The sequence below is a fragment of the Moschus berezovskii genome, chromosome 16 (genome assembly GCF_049115385.1).
Source record: "Moschus berezovskii isolate FMDL1 chromosome 16, NW_MosBer_1.0, whole genome shotgun sequence".
Taxonomy (NCBI): Eukaryota; Metazoa; Chordata; class Mammalia; order Artiodactyla; family Moschidae; genus Moschus; species Moschus berezovskii.
Genome location: NC_142475.1, coordinates 29,818,021 through 29,838,105, shown reverse-complemented (window position 1 = coordinate 29,838,105; position 20,085 = coordinate 29,818,021). Strand labels below are relative to the sequence as shown.

The window sequence follows — 20,085 nt, the reverse complement described above, 5'->3', positions numbered from 1 at the left end:
ATTCCCTTATTTTTACTAAGGCTCCTTTATAGTGTTTCTCAAAGTGTGAGAAAAAGGGCTTTCAATTCAAGCTTAGAGCAGGATCTGCACATCATATCAGAATTTTTTTATAATAAGTGCCAAGCGATTATTATTGACTGTGTATATGTGGAGATGAGCCTTGGAAACAGTTCTTAAAGCTTTTAGGACTTTTTGAATTCAAAGAGAAGTATGGTAACCACCATCCTAACCCCATCTGAAAAAATAATTTAAATGAAAAGTTGTATGTTAAATTTTGAAAAACAATTATTGGTTACAGAGAATTTAAATGGGAGTGAATAGCTATCATCTATCTTCAGGACAATATTTATTTCATGTATACAATGAAATGCAAATCAGTAATCCTGCTTAAATGACAAGATTTGCTTAATGCAGATTTTATTTTTTCTAATGTAATTGCATGTTTTATTTCAATACTTTAACTTAGCTAACATAGTCTTTACACATTCATTATATTATATACTTACCTCTAGAAATGTATTCTTTTATATACTTTAAAAATTTTTGCTTGCTATAACATTTGAATAATTTCATATAGTAGTAGAGAACACTCAATAGTGTGGAAATAACCCTAATATTTAAGAAATTTTGTGTCCCTTATTTGCCTTATTATCCTTCCATTTAAAAATGTTAGCGAGATGGTACTTATGCTAAAGTAATACAGGAAAACACATGAGGAAGAAATTGTCAGATCCCATCTTCTGCTTTCATTCTTCCCCAGTCCCAGGAGAGAACTTTATTAATTGTATGCTTAATCTAAAACTATTTTAGATGAAAGATATTGTATTTTAATCTTTGAATAGGAAACATATTTTGAACATCTCGCAAAGAGTCAAATACGACGGAGCGACTGAACTGAATTGAACTGAATATCCTTTTATTCACTGAATTTTAAAATAATGAATCACTGTGAATGTTTGTTTTGATTTGCCATTTCTCTAAAAATTAGTGAAGTTGAATAATTGATGCTCTGATCTCTTTAATGCTTATTCAGTACTTTTCCAGCCACCAGTGAGCTTATTCCTTTCAGTTTTTATGATAACTTATTGTTTTCCTTCCTGCTATTTTTTTTCTAATTTATTCTTTATTAGAAAACTGAAATTTACAATGTGTTTATATCACTCACTGAGTACATGGCATTTAAAAACAACATCATTAAAGAAAGATAACAAGATAGCTATCACCAAAAAGTACAAAATAACAAATGCTGGAGAAAGTGTGGAGAAAAGGAAACCCTCATATTCTGAGGGTAGTAATATAAATTGGTGCAGTCACTGGAAAACAGTATGGGGATTCCTTAAAAAATCAAAATCAGAGGTACCACGTGATCCAGCAATCCCACTCTTGAGCATATATCCAGAAAAAAAAAATGAAAACATTTCAAAAGGATACATGTACCCCAATGTTCATAGCAGGGTTATTTACCATAGCCAAGACATGGAAGCAACCCAAGTGTTCATCCTCAGATGACTGGATTAACTAAACGGTGTATATATGTGTGCACAATACTCAACCACCAAAAAGAATGGAATTCTGCCATTTGCAACACCAAAACTCAGTTCAAGAGGATACTGTTGTATTGTGCAGAGCCAGAAAGTGAGAGTATGTGTCCTTCATATAAGACTGTGACATGAAATGATTAGCCAAAAGAATCTACACATTTCTGTGAATGCTTGGCACCTATGACTGCTGCTATGTCACTTCAGTCATCTCCGAAAAAAATAAAATAAAATAATCAAATCTAAAAATGACAACATAATGTATTTTTATATTCTTATGGCACTTTCTTTATATGTTTGTTTTATAGTAGTCATTATAGTATATGTGGAATTTAAATCTGACTTCACTTATCACATTTAAAATCACACAGATTTTTCCAAGTAAATTTATTTACTCTGGTTTTAGGATACTAAAAAGGTCTTCCCTTGTGGCTCAGCTGGTAAAGAATCCGCCTGCAATGTGGGAGACCTGGGTTCAATCCCTGGGTAGGGAAGATCCCCTGGAGAAGGGAAAGGCTACCCACTCCAGTATTCTAACCTGGAGAATTCCATGGACTGTATAGTCCGTAGCGTCGTGAAGAGTTGGACACGACTGAGCAACTTTCATTTTCACTTAGGGTACTAGACTATTAAGTCCTCAGAATCAGAGATGACTTTTGAAAGCCCACTTAGCCTATATGTCTGTAACGTTGTAACATAAACATTTTCAATTTTTTTAAGTTTAAAATAACCTCCAAACCAAAATAACAAAACAAACCAACAACCAAAACAAACATCAACAGCAACAACAAAATATTTCTTTAAACCTGAGTCACTGCTGGCTATCCTTGTATTTTTCTACCTCCCTTTATAGCCATATCATTAAAGTCTTGTCTTACCGCCTTTCTCTAGCTCTTAATTACCCAAAGTAGTAAATTTTTATTATTCATCTTAACTCTCTCTGACACAATACTACTGAGATTTTTCTCTTGGAACTATCCCCTCCCTATTCTTCCATGTTACCACCTTATGTGAATGTCCTTTTTGTCTTTTCTGGTGCTCCATGAATTTTGGACTTAGTTTGCTTTGCTTATCAATTTATATCTCTTACCTGGATAAATTCTTTTGTCTGTGGTTTGAAATATCAATCCCATGACTATAAATGTATCTAGCTCCTTAGTGGACTTCTCTCCTGATATCCCATAGATACACTAAATTCATCATGTACAAAAGTAAGTTCACCAACATACACAAAGCCACTCCTCTTTCTATAATTCTTATTTTTGATCTCCTCTTACTCCATCATTTTAGTTCAAGTTCTCCGTTCCGTTCCGTCGCTCAGTCGTGTCCGACTCTTTGTGACCCCCTGGACTGTAGCCTACTAGGCTTCTCCGTCCATGGGATTCTCCAGACAGGAATACTGGAGTGGGTTACTGTTTCCTTCTCCAGGGAATCTTCCCGAACCAGGGATCGAACCCAGGTCTCCCACATTGGAGGCAGACGCTTTAACCTCTGAGCCACCAGGGAAGCCCCCCCACCTTCTAATTGAAATGCTAGGAAGCCAGGGCTATAATCCATTCCCCATAGAACTGCCTTAAGGGTTTTTCAAATCTGACAGTATTTTTCACCTTAAAATGCTACAATGAATCTTCAGTGCCTGTGTGATAAAATCTGAATTTCTTAGAACAGTATGTAGAGCCACTGGTTATTTTAACTGTGTCAGTCCATATGTGTTTGCATTTTAGCAGTTTCCTTGGCCTGGGATCTCTTTTTCATATATTTTGATTAGCATTGGAATCACTTCTTTGAGTCAGACTAAGGATGACCTACTGCATGAAGTTATCCCTGACATTGTCTTCTTACTGATACTTTAAAATGTATAGATTCCTCATTTTGGCCATCCCAGGCAATTGCACAAACTTGTATCACACTACAGATTGAATATTCATACATGTACCAGTTTCCCTGTCTATCTCTCCTCTAGACTGCATATTACTTTAGGACAAGTGGCTTATCCTAAAAACCTAAATAACATAGTACCTAGTGTGTCTTTAAGTATCATTGTTGGTAATATTATTTATAATGAATAAATAAACTTAGCACAGTAGACCCTCAATAGCTGTTTGTGGAAGGAAGAAACCATGAAAGGACAATGTTGGATTATAGGAATTCCTTCACACTTTTTCACTGGAAATTTTATATTTGATTTAAAAAAATGCTTTGAACTTACAGAATGAGTCTGCATGGCAATAATGATTTTTCATAGTAAAAAAATGAATATAGAAAATGCATTAAAATAAATTTTTAAGGCAAAAATATCAAATCACAAATTAAATTCTTCCACTGGAAATATTTTAATGCAGTTCATTTATAAATAATTTTGACAAGCACTAATTTGTTCTTGGTTATACACACATATTTAGAGAATCTAGAAAGAGAAAGTCAGTTAAGTATCACTATTGTCTAGGAACAGCAAAGGGAAGGAAAAAAAAACTGACTTTATACAAGTAATACTAATGGTTCTCATATTTTCAGTGGTGTCATAAGGAAATTAATAACTTTTTACACTTTAATTTTCACTTCTTTCTAAAATCCAAACATTAACACCAATTTAAGAAAAAAATCTGATAAAAAATTTCTAAAAAACAAATGTGTTATTAATACTTCCAAGTCATGAGGAAATATTAGAAGTGTTCCTAAATATATTAAATCTCATTAACACATTTTATTATATTTTACATTTTAGATGGTCTTTTCAAATAATTTTAATATATCTGAAATTGGTATATATCTCACATTCAATGACTACCATAGTTTATTGGTAACATGTTTTCTTTTCTTAGAATCATGTAAAATAATGATGCCTCTTACAATCAACGGTGTTTTAATTTGATGAAGTACAGAAGAAATTAGATTTGGAACAAAATGAGCTCAATTAGATAATAAAAAGTAAAAAAATAAAAATAGATAAATTCATATATTTGACACAAAATATTGATTGATTTGAATATAGCAGTTTGAATCTTCCCACACTCTCTTCTATGAACATAATCACATATTATCATTATTTTTCCTCTAGTAATAATTAAACATATGGAAATATATTAATGCTACACTTTTCTTAACACTCCATATGTTTAGGATTAAAAACTTTCTAAGTTTTTTCTTTTCTTTTGAATAAGTTGAGTTTATTTTAAACACTTTCACGAAGCATTTTTAAATAACCCATGATGCTTTCAAAATAACATGAGATTCAATCGCATTGCAAATTCCTTTTTTTTTTTAAATGGGAATGAGTCTTAATATAATGACAATTTATTTATTTTTTTGTTTGTTTTTTATTTATTTTAATTGGTGGTTACAATATTGTTGTGGTTTTTGCCATTCTTAAAAATAATTGTGAACTTCTGTATTCTTAGACATCTTCAAATTTTCAAGCCAAATTACTGAAAAATATTTTACCAGTTTATCTGAAAATATATAACTGTATGCACACAGTAGACACCACCAGATTTTGTTGTTTTTTTTATTTTTAATATCTCAGTAATGGAGGTAAATGATGCATAGGTTGGCTTGTTTTTTTGTAAGAAAAATTTGAAATTCAATAGGTATCCTAGTTCTACTGAATTCTACACTGTAGCTGTAACTCTTATCGCCTGAATTCAGTACACATATCTCTCCTACCCCAATCCAAATAAAGCCACTTTCATTGATACATTATTTTCAACTCAGCAAAGAGTTTATTTTTTTTTTCTTTTAAAAAATTTAATTCTTTTTCTTTCCTTTTTTAAAGGAAAAGAAGAAAAGTAAAGAGCTGAAGAAGTTTCCAAGACTCACTGATTTATAATATGTATCTAGGAAAAGTATATTTGACATGAAATATTATAAACCTATTGTACAAAATTACTTACAGTACGCCTGCTCTATTTAAGGAAGAATTGTTGAATGCCACAGCTGCTGCTGCTGCTGTCACTTCAGTCGTGTCCGATTCTGTGTGACCCCATAGACGGAAGCCCACCAGGCTCCCCCGTCCCTGGGATTCTCCAGGCAAGAACACTGGAGTGGGTTGCCATTTCCTTCTCCAATGTGTGAAAGTGAAAAGTGAAAGTGAAGTCGCTCAGTCGTGTCCGACCCTTAGCGACCCCACAGACTGCAGCCTACCAGGCTCCTCCATCCATGGGATTTTCTAGGCAATAGTACTGGAGTGGCTTGCCATTGCCTTCTCCGAGCAAAGAGTTTAATATTGATAACAGAAATAGATTTTTAGGTTTAAATTTTAAAAAGGTATTTTATGTGAGTAGGACTGTTTTTCATAAAATAAAGGAATCATCATAAGCAGAATGTAGATTGGAGATTGCATAGAACATATTTATATTCTATAAAGAGCATGAGAGACTATTCTCTAAAATAATGTTTTCCCAATATACTGTTTTCATATTATTAATTCGTATGATTTAAAGATGATCATTCAGTTAAAATCAGACAGAAGAGATATTATCACCTACTTAATAGTGATTATTTGACATTGATTATTTTGTAGAAAACTCATGATAACAAGGTGGCACTAGTGGTAAAGAATCTGCCTGCCAATGCAGGAGACACAATAGATGTGGGTTCAGTCCTTGGAATGGGAAGATCCCCTGAAGTAGAGCGGTTGTCAACCCACTCCAGTCTTCTTGCCTGAACAATTCCATGGACAAGAGCCTGGAAGGCCACAGTCCTTGGGGTCACAGAGTCGGACATGACTGAGCAACTGAGCATGCACACACATATTAACAAATGTAGGCTTTATAAGTTAGTGACATTAGTTATCAAGAACATGGATACATTCTAGACCAAATAATGAAAAAAGAAAAAAAGGTGCTGAGCTTAAGGTAGGGAAAAGTGTGCTTTCTTCACTTCCACAAAGTATTGCAGACCCTGAACTCCGATGCAATAGTTTTCTAACTCAAAATCTCAAAACAAAAATTGTATGACTGTAGTGTAGCCCATTCAGTCTTCTCCTCTGTTCTTCATCTTCTGCCACCCACTTAGTGACACTCTCCTTTCACACATACCTCAGAGAAAACATTTTCCCCCATCATACCAGGTAAACAACAGAGACCCTACCTCTAAATTAACACTGCGTGCGTGCTCAGTCGCTTCAGTTGTGTCTGACTCTTTGTGACCTTATGGACTGTAGCCTACCAGGCTCTCCTCTGTCCACAGGAATTGTCCAGGCAAGAATAATGGAGTGGGTTGCCATGCTCTCCCTTAAGGGAACCTTCCGACCCAAGGATCAGTTCAGTTCAGTTCAGTCGCTCAGTCATGTCCGACTCTCTGCGACCCCATGAATCACAGCACACCAGTCCTCCCTGTCCATCACCAACTCCCGGAGTTCACTCACACTCATGTCCATCAAGTCGGTGATGCCATCCAGCCATCTCATTCTCTGTCGTCCCCTTCTCCTCCCGCCCCCAATCCCTCCCAGCATCAGAGTCTTTTCCAGTGAGTCAACTCGTCATATGAGGTGGCCAAAATATTGGAGTTTTAGCTTTAGCATCAGTCCTTCCAATGAACACCCAGGACTGATCTCCTTTAGAATGGACTGGTTGGATCCCCTTGCAGTCCAAGGGACTCTCAAGAGTCTTCTCCAGCACCACAGTTCAAAAGCATCAATTCTTCGGCAATCAGGTTTCTTCACAGTTCAACTCTCACATCCATACATGACCACTGGAAAAACCAGAACACACTTATCTTATGTCTCCTGCATTGGAAGGTAGGTTCTTTATCACAGTCTTCCTCATACTGTATCTTTCAGTTCTCAGAACCTGTTATGGGCCCCTCATAATGTTTTCAGACCCATTCCTTCTGTGCAGGCTATTCTTTATCCCAACCCACCTTCTGCCATCACCCTTAATATACTAATTTCAATCCTTCAGGGAAGTCTTGACTTTATTCAAAAAAAAAGTCAGGGCTTCCAACTACCTGTTTTCACATACTGTATATTTATTTGGATAATTACAAAGTAAACATCTTTCTTTTTGCTGGAAAGTAAATTATATGAGGAGCTGCAACATGCTATCTCCTATGCCCAGTATATTATAAGGGTTTCATAAATTTTATCAAATGAATCAGTTTTTCCAAATCAGAACATATATTTTAGTGTACATTACCTACCAATATACTCTGTTAAGCTTGTGTTTATTATAGCAAATGTTTCATATATATATATATATATATATATATATATATATATATAGGCTTCCTTGATGGCTAAGCAGGTAAAAAATGAGGCACGGGAGAATCAAGTTTGATCCCTGGGTCTACAAGATCCCTGAAGGAAATGGCAACCATTCCAGTATTACCATTCATGGGGTTCTCAAGTCACGAATACTGAGGTGGTTTGCCATTCCCTTCTGAAGCAGACCACATTTTGTCAGAGCTCTCCACCATGACCCGACTATCTTAAATGGCCTTACACGGCATGGTTCATAGTTTCATTAAGTTAGGACAAGGCTGTGACCCATGTGATCAGATTGGTTAGTTTTCTGTGATTGTGATTTTCATTCTGTCTGGCTTCTGATGGATAAGGATAAAAGGCTTGTGAAAGCTTACCGATGGGAGATACTGGCTGTTGGGCAAACTGGGTCTTGTTCTGACGGGTGGTGCCATGCTCCATAAATCTTTATTCTAGTCTTCTGCTGATGGGTGGGGCTGTGTTTCCTCCCTGAGGCCAAACTACTGTGGGAGTAATGGCTATAATGGTTCAGTTCAGGTCAGTTCAGTCACTCAGTCTTGTCCGACTCTGCAACCAGATGGACTGCAGCACGCCAGGCTTCCCTGTTCATCACCAACTCCCAGGGCTTCCTCAAACTCATGTCCATCGAGTTGGTGATGCCATCCAACCATCTCATCCTCTGTCATCCCCTTCCCCTCTTACCTTCAGTCTTTCCTAGCATCAGGATCTTTTCCAATGAGTCAATTCTTCACATCAGGCAGACAAAGTATTGGAGTTTGAGCTTCAACATCAGTTCTTCCAATGAACACTCAGGACTGATATCCTTTAGGATGGACTGGTTGGATCTCCTTGCAGTCCAAGGGATGCTTAAGAGTCGTCTCCAACACTGAAGTTCAAAAGCATCAATTCTTCGGCACTCAGCTTTCTTTAAGGTCCAACTGTCACATCCATACATGACTACTGGAAAAACCATAGCCTTGACTAGACAGACTGTTGGCAAAGGAATCTCTGCTTTTTAATACACTGTCTACTTGGTCACTACTTTTCTTCCAAGGAGCAAGCATCTTTTGATTTCATGGCTGCAGTCACCATCTGCAGTGATTTTGGAGCTCCCCAAAAATAAAGTCTCTCACGGTTTCCATTGTTGGTAATGGTGACCTCCTGTTTCCATTGGCTGTAATGGTGACCTCCTTCAAAAAGACTTATGCCAGCATGCTGTGGCTCCCAAGACTGTTGTATTCAGGGCCTCTACCCTGTAGCAGGCCCTGCTGGCCCATGCCTCCACTGGTGACTTGGACACACACAGGCAAGTCTGGCTAAATCTCTTGTGGGGTCACTGCTGCTTTCTCCTGGCTCTTGGTGAGCACAAGGTTTTTTTTTGTGCCTCCAAGAGTCTGTTTCCCCAGTCCAATGGAAGTTCTGTAATCAAATCCCACTGGCCTTCAAAGCCAAATTCCCTAGGGGTTCTCAGTCCCTTTACCATATCCTTAGGTTGGGAACTCTGTTGTGGGCCCTAGAACTTTTGCAACAATGTGAGAACTTCTTTGCTATGATTGTTCTCCAGTTTGTGGGTTGTCTGCTCAACAGCTCTATAGTGGGGCTAATGGTGACCTCCTCCACCATTAGCATGTGGCATTAGGACTTAAGCCATATGCCACATGTCCCAGGTCTGCTGCTGCCAGAGCCCCTGTTCCTGTGGCAGGCCACTGCTCACCCATGCCTCCACAGGAGACACTCAAACACTCAAAGGCAGGTCTGGCTTAGTCTCTCGTGGGGTGCCTGGGTCCTGGTGCACACAAGGTTTTGTTTGTACCCTCTAAGTGTCTCTGGCAGATATGAGGTTTGGTTCTAAACATAATTTCACCCTTCCTCCCATTTTGTTGGGGCTTTTCCTTTGCCCTTGGATGCAGGGTATCATTTTCTGGTGGGATCTAACATTCTCCTGCAGATGATTGTTCAGCTGCTAGTTGCAATTTTGGAGTTCTTGCAGGAGAAGATGAGCACACATCCTTCTACTCTGCCATCTTGTCCATCTTATCCATGGAAGAAAGTAAGGAAAACCACTAGGCCATTCAGGTATGACCTAAATCAAATCCCTTATAATTATACAGTAGAAATGACAAATAGATTCAAGGGATTAGATCTGATAGAAAGAGTGTCTGAAGAACTATGGGCTGAACAGCAACAACAACCAATATTCTTGCCTGAATAGAGGAGCCTAGCAGGCTACAATCCAATGGATTCCAAAGAGCTGGGCATGATTTAGTAGCTATTACCTTATATATGTAATTCGTCTTAGCACCTGACTGAAACATTAGCACTGCACTGATGCAATAAGTCACAGATTTGTTTGTTCAGTGGCAGCTGCACATCCATAAATGTCATTATGATGGGAGATGATGACTATTTTTCAGCTCATCTTTTTTCAGCTCAACTTGGATTTTATAGCTTCCCTTACTCAAACTCTTCTTTACTGTGTAGTTGACTTTTTGGTCTTTTTAAAAATAACCTTACCTTCCTAGAATCAGTCATTCTTCTCCTCTCTTAAGGTTAGCTGTTCTGCTGCTGCTAGATCCTCTTCTCAGTTAATTGTAATGTATCTTAAGAATATTCAATAACAGTTTGCCAATAATATGCCTTGTAAAAATGTGCTGTGATAGTTATGTCATATATAATGGAAAATGTCATAGTTTTTTCCTGGACATTCAAGAACATTGCAGCCAGGACTATTTATGGGAATTATCCCTGATAATTCAATGTAACATTGTTTGATTTATTCCTTACACCATCACAGCCACCTGATGCTGGAAAGAACTGTAACAATATTATTTCTTATTAAGTCATTTCCTTCTTTATTTGGACCCTAAAACTGCATCCCTTAGGACTAGAGGTTGTGCTTACAAGTGGAGAAAACAAAATGTACAAAGGTTTGGAATGTGAGACTGTGGCAAAGGGCCAGTAGCTGAGGATAAGCAAATTACAAGGTCCAGGGGATGTAATGATGGGTAATAGCTAGAAACGCATGGGTAACATTATAAATGGCCTTATGTGACATTCTGTGGATTTGATTAGCTGATGGTGAGTATTTGTTAGGCAGAAAGTACAGGATTAGATTTGCATTTGGAAAAGATTATTGCATTAGCTTAGTACACAACAGACATAGAAATATGTTCATTGCTAGACTTGAAGTAAAAGTGAAAGTCGCTCAGTCCTGTCCGATTCTTTGAGACCCCATGGACTGTCCATGGAATTCTCTAGGCTAGAATATTGGAGTGGGTAGCCTTTCCCTCCTCCAGGGGATCTTCCCAACCCAGGGATCTAACCCAGGGATTTAACCCAAGTCTCCCACATTGCAGGCGGATTCTTTACCAGCTAAGCTAGACTTCGGAGATAGTCAAACTGTGCAAAGTTAATTGTTAATTTCAACATTTAATCCTGTGCAATTCCAGTTGGCAAACAAGACTTCTGTAGCCAAAGTGTGGAAAGAGCTTATACAAGGCGGATGTTATCGCTGCATCAAGTGTTAAGAAGTCAGTGTTTGGTATATTTTAAATTAAAAGATATTGAGACTGGTGCACTGGGATGACCCAGAGGGATGATATGGGAAGGGAGGTGGGAGGGGTTTCAAGATGGGGAACACATGTACACCTGTGGTGGATTAATGTCAATGTATGGCAAAACCAATACAATATTGTAAAGTCATTAGCCTCCAGTTAAAATTAAAAAAATTAAAAAAGGACATTTCAACAACTCCTAAAATAAAGTACTTTTTAAAAAAGAATAAATGAACTAACTATGCCATAAAAAAAAGATAAAATCAAAGATGAGATTCCATGTGAAATGTTTATTAATCACATAACTTCTGGGGTTTAGCACTGTAGCTAAATAAGTTCCTCCTTTACGTATTGTTAGTAGAACATTTTATTTTATTAAAACTCATAAAAATTAAATTTGTTTGCCTTTCTGTATACATAGGTAGCACATTCTGAACAGATTTTCATCTTTTTATAAGATGTTTCCATCACATGAGATCATCATTCCAAGCATTAATAATTATGTATAATGGAATCCAGATTTATAAATTTTATGTATTCTGACCTCCAAGATATGTCCCGGCCTGCACAAAATAATGTTTTTAATTTTTAATATAATGCCCTTAGATAGTATGTGCATCAAAGTAGAAATTAAAAAGTGATCCAACTCAGTTTATCTGGATTAGTCTTAATTTACAACTGCTCTGTGGGATAGCTATTAATAATCCCTCATTTCACACTAAAAATTTATTTTGATCTGAAAGAGAAATTATGTGTTCACCCCTTTAACACCATGGACAATGACAGATAAATAAATCTCAGCTCTGATACACACCGTTTGTACAGTTTTAGCAAGGAAGCTCAGTTTGATGTCCTCATCTATAAAACTGGAGAAAATAAGTTTTACTTTGTAGATTTGTTACAAAAAATAAATGCAGAATTGGTTTTATGGATGTGAAATCCATGCAGTCCCACAGTAGGGGCTTCATGCTGAGAAGGGCCATTCTCAGTTTAATGTTCTATTAATCTCTTGAAATTCTTAACATGTTTTCAACAGGTACAGTGCCTTTCACTTTTGTTCTGGGCCCACAATTTATAATGAGTCCTGACTAAATGAGAAATGTGCTAATTTAATTCAGATTTTCTTATTCAGATTTTCTTCCTTTATTCTTCTGGTTTCAGTCCTGATTGTTATTTCACCAAATTTGTAGCTATTTTACAATGGAAATATTAAATAAATAGGAATAGAAAAATGTTCTGAGTGAAACTGAGGATTAGAGCCTGGAAACAAGCCTCTCAGATAACTTAAAGAATTGCTCCAAAGAAGCATAGTTTTTAGCACAGTTTTAAATCCTTTCAGAACAAAGAAAAAAAAAAAATCATACAAGTCAGGAATACATCATTTCAAGGCTTCAAAAATAAAACCAAATCACCATGTGTATAGTGAGTCAGAATGTCATCAGCACCTGTGAAGGGAGTCTTATAAATCAAAGGAGTACCAACATTGGCATCTCAGGAAAGGAGGCATTTAATATTTGTTTTTAACATGGTCATTCTTTACTTCTTGTCAGTATAACTTATTTTTTTAATCATTGAAGCAGATGTGGAATATATCTTTGGTAAACTACAAACAGACTGTTTTAATTGGCATAAAATTCAAGTTAAATCATGAATTAGCTGAAATGATTTCTCTATATTTCAATATGTAAAAATGTCTTCCATTAGAATCAACTGAAATATTAAAATATAACCAAAGTAGGTTATTTTTCATATAAAAGTAAACTCTCCTTTAAATTATATACTAAAAACCAGTGTTCAGAGTAGAAGTCACTTAATACCTATTCCAATGTTGAGAACATTACAATAAATTATTAGTGTATTTTGAAGAGTAGCCGAAGTAGCCTATCATTTGGCCTTTATTGGGGGGCTTGTGATATGTTCAGTTAACATAATTTTAATATTATAAATAATTCTCCAAAATTAGGAAGAGTCTGTTGGCTTTCACACCTAAATGCCTTTCTCACACTAGGGCAATATACATATCCTAAACTATTTTTCTTTGTTTATAGCGTGATGCCACCATTATACTTATACATAAAATATTCATATTGTTGCTTTAATTTATTGAGTTCTTGTGCCTGACTCTTTGTGACCAGGACTGGACTGTAGCCACCCCAGATTCCTCCATCCTTTGAATTCTCCAGACAAGAACACTAGAGTGGATACCCATCCCCTACTCCACCATGTCTTCCCAACCCAGGGATCAAATCTGGGTCTTCTTCATTGCAGGCAGTTTCCTGTCTGAGCCACCAGGGAAGCCCTTCTTGTATGCCAGTTCTCTGCTAAATGCTCTACATGTATTATTTACACACACAAACATCCCTTGAAGAGGGTATTATTATTTTCACTGTAATAATAACAGTATTGAGGCTTAGAGAGAAAAATAACTTGACAAAACCATATAGATAAAAGTTAGAGCTTAATTTTGAAACTAATCTCTGAATATTAAAGCTTGGGCTATAAATCAGTGTTTCAGTATTTTGCAAGCTATTATATTTTCAGAACTCCATGATTCTATAACATGATTTACAAGTGTCTGCATTCCCTAATAAATAATCTAACCAATAAACATATATGTATATTCTGGATCTTCTGTATTATCTGAGAACATTTATCTTACCCCACGAGCATGCCTAGATTCCAATAATCTAGTGAGGAGGAAAGCAGGCAAATTTAAAATAGAAATGATTCCACTAAGATCAGGAGCAAAACAAAGATGTCCACTCTTGCCACTTTTATTAAACATAGTTTTGGAAGTCCTAACTGTAATAATCAGAGAGGAAAAAGAAATAAAAGGAATCCAAATTGGAAAAGAAGAAGTAAAACCGTTGTTATTTGCAGATGGCATGATACTGTATATAGAAAATCCTAAAGATGCTACCAGAACATTACCAGAGCTTATCAAGGAATCTGGTAAAGTTGCAGCATGCAAAATTAACACATAGGAATTTCTTACATTTCTATACACTAACAATCAGCATCAAAAATAATAAAATACCTAGAAATAAACCTACATAAGGAAGCAAAAGATCTGTACTCAGGAAACTATAAGATACTGATGAAAGAAATCAGAGACGACTCAAACAGATGGAAGGATATACCATGTTCTTGAACTGGAATAATTGGTACTGTCAAAATGACCGTACTATCCAAGGCAATCCATAGATTCAGTGCAATCCCTATCAAGATACCAATGGCATTTTTTGCAGAATTAGAACAAAAAATGTTTACAATTTGTTTGGAAGCACAAGAGACCCAAGTAGCCAATGCAATCTTGAGAAAGAAAAACAGAGGTGGGGGAATCAGGCTCCCTGATTTCAGAATGTACTACAAGGTGGCAGTAATTAAGCAGCATGGTACTGGTACAAAAACAGAAATATTGATCAATGGAACAGAGCAGAAAGTCCATAGATAAACTCACGCTCCTCTGATCACTTAAACTTTGACAAAGAATGAAAGAATATATAATGAAGAAAAGTCATTTCAATAAGTGATACTGGGAAAGCTGACTGCTACATTATAAAATAAAGCAAAAATAAAATTAGAACACTCCCTAACACCATACACAAAAGTAAACTCAAAATAGATTAAAGCCCTGAATGCAAGACTGGATACTATGAAACTCTTAGAGGAAAACACAGACAGAACACTTTCTGGCATAAATCACAGGAAGATCTTTTTCAGTCCTCCTCCTGCTGCTGCTGCTGCTGCTGCGTCACTTCAGTCGTGTCCGACTCTGTGTGACCCCATAGACAGAAGCCCACCAGGGTCCCCCGTCCCTGGGATTCTCCAGGCAGGAACACTGGAGTGGGTTGCCATTTCCTTCTCTTAGAGTAGTGAAAATAAAAATACATAAATAAACAAATGTGACCTAATCAAGCTTAAAAACTTTTGTACAGCAAAGGAAACCTTAAGTAAAACAAGAAGACAACCCAAAAATGATAGAAAATATTTGCAAATGAGGTGACCAACAAGGGATTAATCTTCAAAATATACAAACAGCTCATTCAGCTCAATATCAAAACAAACAACCCAATCAGAAAACAGTTGGGAGATCTAAATATGCATTTCTCCAAAGAAGACAAGCAAATGACCAAAAAACACATGAAAAGATGCCCAACGTCACTAATCATTGGTGAAATGCAACACAAAACTACAATGAGATACCGCCTCACACTAGTTAGAATGACAATCATCAAAAAATCTACAAACAATAAATGCTGGAGAAAAGAGAACCTTCCTACAATGTTGGTGGGACAGTAGTACAACTATTGTTGGTACAACTATTATGAAGAACCACTCCTAGGCAAATATCTCAAGAAATCCATAATTTGAAAAGATACATGACCCCAGTGTTCATCACAGCACTATTTGCGATAGCCAGGACTTGGAAACAACCTAAGTGTCTATCAGTGCATGAATGGATAGAGAAAATATGATACATATATACAATGGAATATCACTCAGTCATAAAAAGTAATGGAATAATGCCATTTGCAGCAACATGGGTAGACCTAGAGATTATCATACTGAATAAAGTAATCAGAGAAATGACACTGCTTATATGTGGAATCTAAAAAATAATGATATGGGTGAACTTATTTGCAAAATGGAAATAGAGTCACAGACGTAAAAAATAAATTCATGATTACTGGAGGGAAAGTGAAAGTGAAGTGTAGTGAAAGTCACTCAGTCATGTCCGACTCTTTGCAACTCCATGGACTATCTAGTCTGTGGAACTCTCCAGGCCAGGATACTGGAGTGGGTGGCCATTCCCTTCTCCAAGGGATCTTACTGACCCAGAGTTTGAACCCAGGTCTCCCTCATTGCAAGCAGATTCTTTACCAGCTTAGCCACAAGGGAAGCCCACTGGGGGAAAAAGAGGATATAAATTAGGAGACTGAGATGAACATATACATACTAAAAGCCTCTTGATGAAAGTGAAAGAGGAGAGTGAAAAGGTTGGCTTGAAGCTCAACATTCAGAAAACAAAGATCATGGCATCTGGTCCCATCACTTCATGGGAAATAGATGGAAAAACAGTGGAAACAGTGTCAGACTTTGTTTTTTTGGGCTCCAAAATCACTGCAGATGCTGATTGCAGCCATGAAATTAAAAGACGTTTGCTCTTTGGAAGGAAAGTTATGACCAACCTTGAAGGTATATTAAAAAGCAGAGACATTACTTTGCCAACCAAGGTCCGTCTAGTCAAGGCAATGGTTTTTCCCGTGGTCATGTATGGATGTGAGAGTTGGACTGTGAAGAAGGCTGATCGCCGAAGAATCGATGCTTTTGAACTGTGGTGCTGGAGAAGACTCTTGAGAGTCCCTTATACTGCAAGGAGATCCAACCAGTCCATTCTAAAGGAGATCAATCCTGGATGTTCATTGGAGGGACTGATGCTAAAGCTGAAACTGCAATACTTTGGCCACCTCATACGACGAGTTGACTCACTGGAAAAGACTCTGATGCTGGGAAAGGTTGGGGGCGGGAGGAGAAGGGGACGACCGAGAATGAGATGGCTGGATGGCATCACCGACTCTGTGGATATGAGTTTGAGTGTACTCCAGGAGTTGGTGATGGACAGGGAGGCCTGGCGTGCTGTGATTCATGGGGTCGCGGAGAGTCGGACACGACTGAGCGACTGAACTGAACTGAACTGAACTGAACCACTTGCAATGCAGAAGACGCAGGAGTCTCAGGTTCAATCCCTGGGTCAGGAAGATCCCCTGGGGAAGGAAATGGCAACTCACTCCAGTATTCTTTCTGAGAAAATCCCATGGAGAGAGGAGCCTGCAGGCTACAGTCCATAGGATTGCAAAGAGTCAGACATGCCTGAGTGACAGTACAGCACAGCAGTGTGGGAAAATAATCTAAAACAGTGTATATATATGTGTGTGTGATTCACTTTGCTGTACAGCAGAAACTAACACAACATTTTAAGTCAAGTACACTCCAGTAAAAATTAAAAAATAATAAAATAGAAATGATTTTTTTCCATTAAGTGAAATATGTATTGTGTTATGGAGTTGACTCACTGGAAAAGAGTCTGATGCTGGGAGGAATTGGGGGTGGGAGGAGACGGGGACGACAGAGAAAGAGATGGCTGGATGGCATCACCAACTTGATGGACATGAGTTTGAGTGAACTCCGGGAGTTGGTGATGGACAGGGAGGCCTGGCGTGCTGTGATTCATGGGGTCGCAAAGAGTCGGACACGACTGAGCGACTGAACTGAACTGAACTGAACTGTGGTGTCCTATACCTATGAGTTTCTCAGTAATTCAGGTGATAAGAGGTGAGGGAAAATTGAATTATTACACAGCATGATCCTTTGGTCGGTAAGATCCCCTAGAGAAGGGAATGGCAACCCACTCGTATTCTTGCCTGAAGAATTCTGTGGACAGAGGAGCCTGACAGGCTACAGTCCATGGGGTCGCAGAGTTGGACATGACTGAACAACTAACACTTCACTTTTCATAGTGTAATTAAAAGCATAGCAATCTCTACAAGTTTGTGCTGTATCAGCTGGTTCCATATTCATGTTGTGAATGGCAATTTAGTTTCAAGGAAACAAAATCTTTTGCTACGTAAGATATATTTTTGGGAGTCTATAAAGTTTTTTGTTTTTCTTTTAGCTTAAAAGTAACTTGAAGGAGCTTTACTAGGTGACATGTCATGTGACTAGTTGATTGTTAGCATCACATCACTAATTTATTGTTTTTTTCTATGTTGATGTTACTGACTATTCCCTCCTGATCATTTTCAGTTCTTCATTAGGCTTTTTCTTCTGCCAGATTATTGTTAATGTTTTAGCAATTAAAAAGTAAAGCAATTCATCATCTTTCACCTTATTGTGTATTTGTTGTATACTTCTTATGACTCTTCCCATGAATCATTAATTTAAAAATCTTATTTCTAAAACAGTAATAACCTTGAGTAATATGACTCTTCCTGGCCTATGGAATGGTAATATGAAGCAAGTTATTAGATAAGATAGAAAGCTGAATTCACTGAATTTCTGATACCTAAAGAGCATGTTTGGGAATTATGAAGACTCATTTGATTTTGCAGTATTACTACAATCTTTTTAAAGTAATACATTAAAATTAAATTTTTAAAAAATGAGAAATTCATAGTTCTCTTTAAGTGATTAGACACTAAAATTTTGCAAAGTTAGTCCTGGAGAGTTAGCAGTATCATATGCTGATTATGAGAATACCTTAATCCATTCTGTCTTTGCAACTAGGAAAATTGATAGAATTTCCAAAGATGCCCAAACATCTGCCATTATTGATTGGTTTGTGGGTTGTATCTATTATATTTGTTTTCAAAGACACTGTAGTCTTTATTCTACTTTTTGTTACTGAAGTCCTTGGATCAGAAAAAAACTGACTAGTGGGAGGAAGAAGGGGCAAGTTCAAAAAAAGGTAAAAATGAAAAGATTAAGAATCATTCTAAAAAATTGATCTCTTTACATTTTTATAATTTAAAGTAAGTAGATTTTAAAATAGTAAATTAGTTAGAGATCTACAAACTTAAAATGCATCCTGAAAATATTTTTTCTCATCCTTTTTCCATGCTGTCCCTTCATCCAAGGCCGGGAAATACTGAAACTATTGTGCATTTCTATTTATGTACAAGTGTTCTGTCCAAGGGCAGTGGTGTAGTAGTTCCTTCTTCCCATCTATTGTTTGAGAGGGAATGAGTCATCTCCAACACAGAACCATTCTGTACATTTTGTTCATGTTAGACTCTAGTTAAAGTAAAATACATCTACACTTACATACTTTACATTACTTTAAATGATAATGTTTTCTATTAAACTGTGTTTTTTCAATATTCTGTTTTACCTGCAGCTGAATGTGGTGCATCTGCAACAAATAATGAAGGCATTTTGCTCTCTCCAAATTATCCACTGAACTATGAAAACAACCATGAATGCATTTATAGTATTCAGGTTCAAGCAGGAAAAGGAATCAATATTTCAGCCAGAACATTTCATTTAGCACAAGGAGATGTTCTTAAGGTAAGTGAACTCAGAATATTTATATTTTGATCATTTTAATCGTTAAGTATTCATTAATGTGTGTATATAATCTGCCATAAATTTATTCTGCCATTCATAGGTTTAAATTATACATTATTTATCTATGAAACATAATCAACCCATAAATGGTCATTTATTTATTTTTATTTTGATGTTTTTTAAGTAACTTATTTAACTCTGCTGATACAAGGAAAACTCTATGCATTTATGATTCTGGAAATTGTATAATTTATGCATAAATCAAGCTAACAATATCTATAAATTATTTAAGAAAAATATACTCTGTCAATAATAAGCATTTAAGTAAAATTTTTAAATTTATTTTAAAAATTTGAAATGATCACATCTGGTGGTCCAGTAGTTAGGACTTGGTGTATTAATTGCTGTGGCCCCAGGTTGAATACTTGGCCAGATAATTAAGATTCTGCAGGCTGCATGGTGTGGACAAAATTTTTTTTGCAAATGATACAGTAAATACATATTTTCATATTTATTGATCCATGTTTTGAAAATTAAATATTTTGATAAATATAGTTGATATTCATTATTGGAATAACAGTAAACACTTCTATAAAATCACATATAAATATTTTTAAAATGATCACATATATTTTTCTCATTACCAAGATGTCCTTAATCCAGCTAAGAAATTTAAAATATTCTATTTTCACAAATCTTGAAAAAAACATTGTGATATCCCAGATTG

At 36.5% G+C, this 20,085-nt stretch overlaps 1 protein-coding gene across 4 annotated transcripts in view; it reads left to right on the top strand.

Moving 5' to 3' along the window:
• Positions 1-20,085, top strand: part of CSMD3 (CUB and Sushi multiple domains 3) — a 1,369,436-nt gene that overhangs the window by 954,530 nt on the left and 394,821 nt on the right. For all 4 annotated transcript variants that reach the window (XM_088844606.1, XM_088844605.1, XM_088844604.1 and 1 more), the window contains one exon: positions 19,189-19,358. In XM_088844606.1, the coding sequence (XP_088700732.1) occupies positions 19,189-19,358 (170 nt within the window). The remainder of the gene's footprint in view (positions 1-19,188; positions 19,359-20,085) is intronic.